Here is a 12,116-nt window from a genome sequence, read left to right as displayed (position 1 = left end):
CCAACACCAGTTATTCCTTCCTGAAGAAATACCAAGCTCAAAGTAGACATTATATTCTGTTATCTAGGTTGTAAATTGAGTAAAGTAGACTGGCATATCTGACACTGAATTAGCAGAGCTTTCTAAGTCACTTAGGCAAAAGCAGTATCCACTTTCTATATGAATGTAAGTCACATCTGTTTTATTTGTGACTTGATGTTACATGTCTAAGCATGTGGTTATTAATGATACCTACTAAAATAATTGTATTAGTCTGCTTGGGCTGCCATATCAGTCTGGGTAGCTTACAGAACAGTAATTTATTTCTCACAGTTTTGGAGGCTGGAAAGTCCAAGATCAAGGTGTCAGCAAAGTAGGTTTCATTCTGAAGCTTCTTTTCTTAATTGTAAATGGCTACCTTTGACTTTGGGGGCTATCTTCTTCTAGTGGAGTGGAGGTTAGGGGTGAGGGAGGGAGCTCTCTGTTTTCTTAAAAGACAAGGGCCCCAACCTCATGACTTTATCTAATCCTAATTACCTACCAAAGGCCCCATCTCCAAATACCATCATATTTCAGATACTAGGGCTTCAATACATTTGGTGGGGGGCTTAAACAAACATTCAGTCTATAACAAGAACTTAACATAAAATGGCTAGAGATAAAAAAAAAAAAAGAAAGTCCTCAATGGCTTTGGGGAGGACCCAAACCCAAAATATTTGGGGAGAGAGCTCTAGAGGTGCCACAAATGGTGACAAATGAAAATGCAATTTCTCTTCAGATGTATCTCTCCCATTATTGCCAATTCTGGCTGAACTGGAAATCAAAGGATAGGTTAATAGCTCTGAGTTACTTACCATTTACCCAGACATTTGAGAAATCTGAATGTATTTTTTTTCAGAGCTTTAGAACACAGCTCTCAAATTCTAACCTACTTGTAAATACACTTGTTAATGATAAAATGCAGGCAGGTACTTTTATAAATATGAAAGACTGAAAAATATAACATTACTATCTACCTTTTGTCTGGAATCAAAGTCAATACTTTTGCTACCATAATTATCAAAATAATTTTACTTTCCAGTAAAACTGACATCACACATTCTTAATAATTATGTGCCACATCAACAATGGTTTTTGTATGTAAAAATGTTTGTGGTTTATACATAAAAATTCTAATTACAAAGATATATAAAATTACAGTAAGCAAGGAATTTAACTCGAACTAAGACAACGCTTGGCAACATCAATTTATCATCTGTGATCAGAATTGCTTAAGTCTTTTTGTGGTAAAAAATAAAAAATGACAATGTTCATGGTCCAAACAAGACTAAATAGAAGTGAGGAAGTGAGTCTTAAAATGAGCTATATGAATTAAAAGATGTACAATAATAGATAAAACAGATTTTCTTTTCCTAGTAACCAACATCTCCAAGCTGCTAGAATGGGCAGAAATTACGAGATGGCATATTTTTATATTTTTACCTTTTATACTCAAATACTTTAAAATTCTCAAAAAACATCAAAGTAGATAATATATCATCCCCTTAGGATAATCCGTGATAACTCAGGGTATCATAAAACCAAAATTATGAAACACTGATACATATATTCCTAAATGTAAAATTAATTTAAGCTAGTAGTATATTCACCTTCCCATTTTATAAGATTTTTACAAATAAATTACATATATAACTTGCTTGCCCTCCCTTCTAACGGTTGAAGAATTTTAAGGTTTACAATGTAAGGATTATAAAATTTAAATCAGCATTCTTGTCTATTCATTCCTAAGTGGGCTCATAACTACTATATGTACAAGGACATGATTTTATCCAACACTATCATGTTTCCTTTTATTAGTGCGCACAGTGTAATAATAAGCACACTCATTCTGGACAGAAAATATATACCCATCAAATATCAGAAGCACAGTGTAGAAGAAAGTATTTCCATAGCAATTTGAAGTATCTGTTTGAATTCTTATTAGTAGCAAATTATTCTAAATGCTAGCAATTTGGTCACCACTGGCAGGAAAATATTGATACTAATTATGATGGTCAACATTTTCAGAACATATAAATTTACTGAATCCACACAATATAAAATTACAGAAAGGAAGAAAAGTATGCTAGTTCATCTTCAGCATCTCTTCACACAGGGAAAATGGCATGGCCCAGTTACTACCTAATAAACTACAGAAAACTCCAAGGCCCTTCTTCTCTGCTGATATGGTTGGTTGGTCCTTTTGTCTTTTGTCCCACCTCCTTACAATGGACTTTCTGCAATACCCAGATACAAACAATGGAAAACAATTAAGATGGATCTACAGTGTCACATTACTCAATTTGTAGAATGAAACCTCCAAAATGATGTGCTCCATTTCTTGGTGGTCACAAAGAATAATTTTGGTCTACACTACTGACAGTCTAAATCCTATTGATAAAAATGATAGGGCAGCCCTGGCCAGGTGGCTCAGTTAGTTGGAGCATCATCATGTACATCAAAAAAAAAAAAAATGTTGCAGGTTCAATTCCCAGTCAAGGCACATACTTGGGTTGCAGATTTTATGCCGGTTGAGGTGCATATAGGAGGCAGCCGTTCGATGTTCCTCTCTCACATCAATGATCTCTCTGTTCTCTCTTCTCCTCCTCCTCTCTCTAAAGAAAAATGATAGTTGTGGACCAAAAAAAAAAGCACTATTTTATCAAATCTTTAAAAATTATTGGCAGGGTAACATTTGAATCTCGTTAGTACAGTATTACATTTCTAGTACTACCATGCTGAAATTTAGAAGCTATAATATCCATATAATGCATATTTGATGTTTCACATTACTTTGCAAAACTCTAGAAGCTTGTTCTTAGAGTATGTCCAAATTTACCCTGGCAGTTCAATGATAGTTACCAGCAGGCAGCATGGGTTATCAGGCATATCGGGGGAGGGAGGGAGCAATTTCATCTAAGTGATGTTGGACAGGGTACTTCACCAATTAGTGCCTCCAAGGTCATACTAGTGTTTGTCTACCTCATAAGGCACCTATTATGTAACTTTGAGACAAGTACATTCAATAATGTCTATGAAATATTTAGCTCAATGAGTAAGACATAGTAATACTAAATAATTATCCACAATTGTCACTACTAACTTAAAAGTGAATTGCTAAAGGCAGACTCTAGGGTCAGGTAACTTAGAATCAAATCCTACAATTGCTGGATGATCTTGGGCAAGTTACTCAACCTCTCTGAGCCCCATAAATTATTTTCTAAATATCAAACTAGTTAATATACGTAAAGGGCTTAGAACTGTAACCAACACATAGTAAGTGTTCATTATTGCTAATATGCAGACAATTTCTGGGAAGGAAATAAAAAAGGAGCAGGAATTTACAAACCAAAAACACAAATAAAACTAACATCAGCCAGTTTTAGCAATAATGATTCACCCTATGCCGGGGCAGGCATCATACTCCTAAGCCAAAAGCATCTGATTTCCTCAACAACTGAATAAAAATAGCTCCCACTCTTTTTTTAATACCTACTACTAGCACAACATTTAAGTGCATGGGCTCTTAGAAAGACCTAGGTTTGAATCTGAGCTCTTATTAATAACTGTGTGATTGTAGGTATGTTATGTTGAGGTTAAATTACTGAACTTCTCTGAGACTTCAAAGATTCCTCCTCTATAAAATGGTAATAATCATATTATTGTTACAGGGTTGTTTTGAGAACTAAACAGGCCTATGTAAGTAAATATAATTATAGCTATTATCACTATTCCAAGTCAGAGACCATACAAAAGTTGTTGATTCCCATAAACCATCTTCTGATCTTTTCAATAACACCATGAGGTAGCTAACACTTCAGTTATACCTAAAGACACCAAGGGGAAGCAGAGTTTGCCACCTCAAACTGTGCCCTTTAGGATATTATTTTATACAGGTTATTTTCAATAAACAGAAGACTCAGGCAAAACCTTTGACTTTCCTTGGAACTGCCTACAAAAAATTAGATAGAGGAGAGCGTTCATCATAGATAACTATAGTTTAATATGAATTAAGTGTGATAAGTAGGAAGTTAGCAAGGCCCCTTTGCTCAGTGCTTCTGTGTCCCATTGTTAAAGATGGCCCAGCAAACATTTATTTACCAAACATCTACTATTCCATCTCCCTTTAAATTGCCATCCTACATTTTAGTCCTATACCACAGATACCCCGTTCTCCTTTGTTCAAGATCACATACAAGCCTCAACTATTCCCCTGTATCTACATACATAGTAAATTTGGTCACTTTCTCCTGTTAATCTGCTTAACATTAATTTGATTATTAGTTCAGCCAGAAGAACTTGGCAGGGTAGAAGAAAAATTATTTTTCCTCCCTTATAACACTTAAGCTCAAAAAAGTGAAGTAAGTTGCCCAAGGCCACACAACAGAATTCCAGGCCAGAGTCCATTAAGAACACTGCTCTTTACCTTCAGTCACGATGCCTAGTAAGAAATAGAATCCTTTCTTTTTTAGGGCTCAAGTGGTTAATTATTTAATTTATTGCGCAGGCCAGTGTGACTCAGTTGGTTGCGTGCCATCCTGTGCACCAAAAGGTCACCAGTTCCATTCTCAGTCAGGGTACATGCCAGGGTTGAAGTCGGTTGGGTACATGCAGGAGGCAACAGATGGATGTTTTGCTCTCAAGGTAATGTTTCTCTCTCTCTAAAAAGCAATAAAATTTTTTTAAAAATAATAATTAATTTATTCATTCAACAAATCATTACTGAGAATTTCTTACATGCAAAACACTGTACTATGAGCTGAGGTTACAGTGGTGATTCTAGCCCTTACAAAGTTTATGTTTTAGGCCCTGGCTGGTTTGGCTCAGTGGTTAGAGTGTCGGGCCTGCGGTTCAGAGAGACCCGGGTTCGGTTCCCGCTAAGGGCAAGTATCTGGTTGCAGTTTGTCCCCGGCCCTGATTGGGTCGTGCGGGAGGTAGCCACTCCATGTGTCCCTTTCACATTGATGTTTTTCTCTCTTCCTCTCTCTCCTTCCCACTCTACCTGAACAAAAAATGGAAAAATATCCTCGGGTAAAGATAAAAATAAAATAAAATAGAGTTTATGTTTTAGTAGGAGATACTCTCTCTTCTTCCCACTCTATCTGAACAAAAAAATGGAAAAATGTCCTTGGGTGAGGATAAAATAAAATAAAATAGTTTGTTTTAGTAGGAGATAATCAACAGGTAATCAAGAAACTGCTTAAATAATAAAAATGATGATGATGATGATGTAGACTAAGGCATTCAAGTGCTGAGAAGCGTTGGCTATTTTTTAGTAAGCATGATCAGAAAGGTGGGGGGGGGGCAACTTTGCTTGTTCTAGAAATAAGAAAAAGAACCAATGATGTGGGAGACAATATAAGAGGCTGGTTACAAAATGAACGTCCTTGAAGATAAGGACCAGATTGGCATTTTTTATGTGTGTCCCCTGCAGCATCAAAGGTCATGGGATAGGATTTCAAGCATATCTGAATTCGAGGTCTACCACCTCTACGCCAGCAAAATCACACATTATGAGTTCATTATTTCCTTCGTGTGTATGTGTAAAAATGTTAAGCATAGTTACCGCTGCGAAGGGTCTGTTGCAGAATCAGTGAGGCACAAATATTCATATTTGCTGAACTAGATGAAAACACCAGTCCCCACGTGCCCTCCCATGTGGTCGTTTCCGTGCCTGAGCCCTTCACAGAGGTACCCGGGGGCCCCCACTTCCATGCCCCGAATGTACAGAGAAGGGCCTCTCCCTCACCCCATCAGACCATTCCCGAATTGGTCCACTGCCCCTCCCACTAGCACACTCGCAAATGGCACAAGTCGGCCACCACGCCACTCCCGCTCTTCCCACACGATTCCCCACGATTCTCCAGAGGAGACATCCACCCCCGACTCGCCATTCCTTCCCCTGCCGCCCTGGTGTGACGCAGAGCTGAACCCCGGGAGCTGCGGACAGCCGTCGTCGCCGGGCTTCCCCGGGCCACCCCTGCCCAAGCCTGCACTGCAGGCCCCGCGCCTCAAGAGCCGGCCGCCGCCGCCCAGGGCCAGGCGGGCCAAGCTGCTCACCACTACGCTGGGGCTGCGAGTCGCCATAACGAAGCCGGTAGAAGCGCCAGTGGAGAGCAGTCTGAGGAAGCAGCCCGCACAAGGCCGACGAGAGGTGGGGGGGGCGGAGGCTCAGCAGGAGGCGGTGCCGGCGGGAAAGATGAGAGGTTTGCCGAGCGCTCTTTTCAGCCGTTGTCGCCACAGCTGAGCTGAGCAGAAAGTTCCGCCTCCTGCGCCCCTCCCCACCCCTGAGGTTCCGCCCACACGCCTGCCCCGCGCTCCTTGCGCGCCTCCGTCCGCGGGTTTCCACGTTCACGAGGTGGCCGTGGGAATTTTCTTGCGGAAGAAGTGGAGAAGGCTCCCGTGCAGCTTCTAACCCTCTTTCCCACGGTCTCCCATTCAGATGGCTCCCAAACTTCCAAACCTACCGCTGTCTGCGTTTCTTGCTAGTGGCCATAACAGGTGCCAGCTCTTCAGGGTTCAGTCACCACGTGGTTCCATTGTCGGGCGTCCCCTTCCCAACACCTTGTACTGCATTGCGGACTCCATTTTACTGACTTGTGGCCCAATTCTCACAAAAATCTTTAACTTGTTATCAGAGTTGAGACCTAGAGCCCTAGAGCCAACCAGATCAGGGTACGAATCGAAGGGGAACACTTAACTGCTCTGTGACCTTGTGCAAATCAGACTCCCTAAGCCTGTATTTTCTCTCAGTAAAATGAGATGTTAATAGGATCCTTGTGAGGAGTAAAGGACATGATATACGTGTGTGTATAAAATTGAAGAACCATATTCAACCGAGTAAATTTGAAGATCGATTTGCTTTTATTAAGTGATTTATTAATCTTCTTCCATTACCACTTATCTCCCCTTTACCCTCTCCTACCTGCCCCCATGCTGCTTTCCCTCTGGTATTCACCATACTGTTTGTCTATGAGGTATGAGGTTATTTTGTGTGTGTGTGTGTGCTTCATCCTTTCCCCTTTTTCACCCAGCCCCCCTACTCACTCCCCTCTAACAGTTGTTAGTCTGTTCTCTGTATCTATGAGTCTGGTTCTATTTTGTTAGTTTATTTTGTTCATTATATGATAAATATTATAGAATTGTACCCCTGAAACCTACATAATTTTATTAACCCATGTCACCTCAATAAATTCAATAAAAAAGACAATTATCAAGGGAATAAACTGACAATAAATTTTGCACAAAAAGTAACTCATGAATCAGGCCGCATCCCATTAGCAACTAGAAGGGCACTGTAATGAGTTGTACAGAATGGAAGGTTTTTATAGGCAGAAAGAGGGTGGAACTAAGAAGTTAGGAATGGATTATTTCAGGCAAGGTTACCAGCACTTAGGAGAAAGCAGGGGGTCTAATTGGGCAGTTTACCTACCTAGAGACCAGAAATTTCCAGACTGGTTTGAAATTTCATTCTTGAGAGAGGCTGAAACTGAAATCATGTTAGTTATTAAGTTTTCATTTGATGGTGTGGCTTAGCTAAAGTGACTCTATTTTGGCCTGTTGCTTAAAATTTATGTTGTGCAGCACCTTTTAAAAATGATTCATATGGTACAGCACTTAGGATAATGCACAATCAATCAATGGGAACCATCACTATTACTGATCTTTATTTTTGCCTCCACAATTCCCTATATGGAGCTGGGGAAAAAAAAACAAAACCTTCCCTTATGCTCAAATGTCAGGTAAGCAAATAACAATTGTTCCATTCCTAATGTACTCATTTGCATAGCTCCAGCACACACCACAGTGCTGAGCATATAGTTGGTGGCCTCCATTAATGCCACTGAGGGATATGAGATGATAGGTGACTTGAGAAACTGAGAAAGTTATTGAACTTCTCTGAGCCTCAGTCTCTTCATTTAAAAAACGAGAATAATAATTCTTGCTGTCAAGGGTTATTATGAGAATTGTAAAAATCATTTATGTAAAGCACCTAGCATAGTACTTGCCACATAGTAGGTACTCCAGAAATAGTAGCAGTTATTAATTTTAGCATGTATGAATGTGTGAACCCCAAACTTCCTTAGTTTCTCTGCCTTCTCTATGTATCATGGAGAAGCAACAGCCTATAATGGAAATTACATGTGGGCTTTGAACTGGGATCTGAGTTCAAATTCTGAGTTCATAACTAACTAGAATTATGACTTTGGACAGGATCCATAACCTCTGTGTGCATCAGTTTCCTCATATGTCAAATGGGATAATATCTCCATCACAGGTGAGGCTTAAATAAAATAATGCAAAAGTGTCCAGCATAGTGCTTGCTTCAATAAATAATAATACCAATGGTATTTGTTCCATATTTTTGGCTTAAACAATTCTTCACTCTATCCTTCTGCCCTCTGAGACTTATTATCCATTCCCCTGTTGATGGATATATGGGCAGTTTTCAGGTTTGGGTTATTACAAATAGTGTTGCTATAAACATGTTTTACATATCTTTTGGTGAACTCCAGGAGCAGGGTGGTAGACTGGAGAATTGAAGGCCTCCTATGAGTCTGAAGCACAATTATCATAGGCAGCGTGGCCAAAGAGAACTGGAGAGGAAGAAAATTGTGGAATAAATTGCATTTCTATTGGGAATAGACTTTGAAGTTCACATCAGCAAATTTTTATTATTATCCTTTTAAGAAGCATGTGTTCCACTGGGAAGTTAATTCAGAGAACCTCCCATTATATATTCGGCCTGTGACACATTTGGACTCAGCTACCCACATTTGTTACTAAATTAGGTACTCAGCACCTCAGAACCTTGCTTCTGGCTTGCAGTTTCTTTCTCCTACTCTTGTAGTACCACATACTTCTGTATTTTAAAAGAGATGTGAAATAAAGAGTGATAGCCTAGTGATTGTAAAGACAAAGAAAGAGTACTATTGTTTCAATCCTGTCATACTGTGTGACAACTCAGGGCTTTTCTTTGTGTTTAAAATTTAAAACAGCAAAGAGAGTGCAACCTGCAAGACATAATACTTTTGTTTGATAAGTAAAAATCTGGTTCATATATTAAATACTTTAGTGAACATATATATTTGTTAATATTAATTCTCACCTGAGATATTTTTCAATTGATTTTTAGAGAGTGGAACAGAGGGAGCGAGGGAGAGAGAGAGAAACATGAAGAGAAAAAACATCGATGTGCCAGAGACATCGTTTGGTTGCCTCCTGCAGGCCCGGACCAGGGCCGGGGATGGAACCTACAACCCAGGTATGTGCCCTTGATGGGGAATCAAACCCTCGACCCGACCCTTCAGTTAGAAAGCCAACGCTCTAACTGCTGAGCCACATTGGCCAGGGCTTTACTGAATATATTTAAAATTGCAATGTAGCCCTGGCCGGTGTGGCTCAGTTGGTTGGGCATCATCCCATTCACTGAAGGTTGCTGTTTTGATTTTCGGTTAGGGCACGCCAGGGATGCGGGCTCCATACCTGGTAGGGGGCATGCAGGAGGCAACCAATCAATGTTGCACTCTACATAGATGTTTCTCTCTCCCCCTCATTTTCTCTCTCGCTAAAAATAGATCTATTAAAAATAAAATAAAATAGCCCTGGCCGGTTTGGCTTAGCAGTTAGAGCACTGGCCTGAGGACTGAAGGGTCTCGGGTTGGATTCCCAGTCAAGGGCACATACCTAGGTAGCAGGTTTGATCCCTGGCCCTGGTCAGGGTCATGCGGGAGACAACCAGTCAACATCTCTCTCACATCGATGTTTCTCTCTCTCTCTTCCATTCTATCTAAAAATCAATGAAAAAATATACTTGAGGTAGGATAAATAAATAAATGAAAAAATAAAATAAAATAAAATAAAATTGAAATATATTCTTTAAAATTTCTAATTGTGCCCAGCCGGTGTGGCTCAATGGTTGAGCATCGACTCATGCACCAAGAGGTTGCTGGGCACATGCCCAGGTGTGGGCCCAATCCCCAGTGGGGGGCATGCAGGAGGCAGCCAACAGGTTCTCTCTCATTGATGTCTCTCTCTCTCTCTCTCTCTCTCTCTCTCTCCCCCCCCTTTCCTCTCTCTCTAAAAATCAATAAAGGAAAAATAAAAATAAAAAATAAATAAAATTTCTAATTGTTTTAAAACTAAAGACAAAAATCAAGAAAATAATGGTTGTTACTAATTATTGCAGAAAAATTTTGTTATAAAGTCAAAATAATTTTGTCACTTTTTATCTAAAAAGTATTTACTCGGGTTGTCAAATATGGTAGGTGTGCCACTATTTACTGGAATATCTACATGCAGAAAGAAATAAGGAAAGCATCAGTATAACTCAAAATTCCCTTTCCTTACTCCTGCCTTTCTAGAAACAATTTCAGTTTACTTGTTTGGACACAAGAGGCATTTTATGTGTACAATAAACAATTCTGAGTATATTTCTCTTTCATATGTGTCTGCATGTAGTAAGAACCTTGTTTTTACCCTGGGGCTGTGTTTCACCAAAATTAGTATTTCTATGAAAAAAAATTATCAGCGCAAAAATACTTATCCTAAATGTCAAATTTTAAAACTGAATTTATAGTAGCTTTCTCAATAATGTCTGATGTTTCACCTCAATCAGAATAAATTTCCATAAGCTTTACTTTTATTCCTTGAATTGGATAAAAAAAAATGAACCATTAGAATGAACTAATGTGATAGTTAATTTTATGTCAAGTTGGTTGAGCCATGGTGCTCAAATATTTGATCAAAGATTATTTTGGATGTTTCTGTGAAGGTGTTTTTTGGATGAGATTAATATTTAAATCAGTGGACTTTTTAGTTAAGCAGATTACCTGCCCTAATGTGGGTGGGCCTTATCCAATCATTTGAAGGCCTGAATAAAACAAAGGCTGACCTCCCCTGGGCAAGAAGGAACTCTGGCAGCAAAATGCCTTTGGACTCCAACTGCAACTCTTCCTGATTCTCCAGCCTGCTAGCCTACTCCATCAGATTTTGGAGTTGCCAAACCTCTACAATCCAGTGAGCCAATTCCTTAAAATAACTCATCTCTCTCTCTCTCTCTTTCTCTCTCTCCCCCCCCACACACACACACCTCTCTCTCTCTCTACACACACACACACACACACACACACACACACACACACCTGTTTCCCTGGAGAACCCTAATACAACTGATTTTCTATTTTAAGCATCTATATTAATAAAAGTGATATCATTTAACTGTGTTTGTGAAGTTCTGCTAATAGATCTACTTATTAAAAGCTACTGCTCCACTTTTTGTTATGTACAAGGAAACTTGAAATAAAAAATGAGTAAATGAATTTGAAGAAGTCATTTGATCTGAACAAAAATCACTCACAGAGCAATGTGGAAACAACTCTACAGCTGCACCTTGTTAAATTATCATCTTTGGGCACAGTCTTCTTAAAATTAAAAATCTTTGAGGTAGATGCTGATGCTGTTCCTACAGATTTATGTCTTCTTGTTTTTGTGTGGTCGGTGATATCAATGTCCCCATGCACATGGATAATAAGTGTTGACAAATGTCTAGCTCATGTTAACATTCATGATCAATTTTCTTGAGTGACAAATCAGTGTTCAATTTTTCATTATCACTTCAGTTTTTGAACTCAAATGTTGAAAAGATGGGTTGCAAATTTTTTGAAATAAAGGATTGTAGCCCTGGCTGGTGTGGCTCAGTTGCTTGTAGTGTTGTCCTGTACACCAAAAGATGGCAGGTTAGATTTTCAGTCAAGGCACATACACAGGTCAAAGGGTAGCTGATAGATCTCTCTCTCTCTCTCTCTAAAAGTAAATAAAATAAAAAATAAAGGGCTGTAGCTTTGTACCATATAATGAATGACATAACCACTGTACCAAAATTATTCAGACTACTTGCTCTATATTCTATGGCAGGACTCCACAGCCTCTATTTCCTGAATACATTTTACATATATGTAAATTTACATAATTTCTTACATCCACTGGCCTAGCAACTGATGGTCAGGCCTCTTCATGTATCTTTCAAGTTTTGACATGGACAAACCTAGCTGGTAGACCCAGCTGGCAGACCCAGTGTCCAGCAAAGGACACAATGG

General features: G+C 39.2%; 2 protein-coding genes across 3 annotated transcripts in view; both read right to left on the bottom strand.

The window, feature by feature from the left end:
* The window catches only part of HPRT1 (hypoxanthine phosphoribosyltransferase 1), a 31,874-nt gene extending 25,717 nt beyond the window's left edge, over positions 1–6,157 (bottom strand). The window contains exon 1 of one of the 2 annotated variants that reach the window (XM_036270502.1): positions 6,079–6,157. In XM_036270502.1, the coding sequence (XP_036126395.1) occupies positions 6,079–6,105 (27 nt within the window). In that variant the 5' untranslated portion in view covers positions 6,106–6,157. The remainder of the gene's footprint in view (positions 1–6,078) is intronic. The other variant, XM_036270503.1, reaches the window with a different exon arrangement.
* Positions 1–12,116, bottom strand: part of PHF6 (PHD finger protein 6) — an 86,778-nt gene that overhangs the window by 4,875 nt on the left and 69,787 nt on the right. The window lies entirely within an intron of this gene.

This window comes from Molossus molossus, unplaced genomic scaffold (assembly GCF_014108415.1).
Source record: "Molossus molossus isolate mMolMol1 unplaced genomic scaffold, mMolMol1.p scaffold_m16_p_2, whole genome shotgun sequence".
Taxonomy (NCBI): Eukaryota; Metazoa; Chordata; class Mammalia; order Chiroptera; family Molossidae; genus Molossus; species Molossus molossus.
Note: the sequence above shows the minus strand (reverse complement) of the source record. Positions and strands in the feature narration are given on the sequence as shown.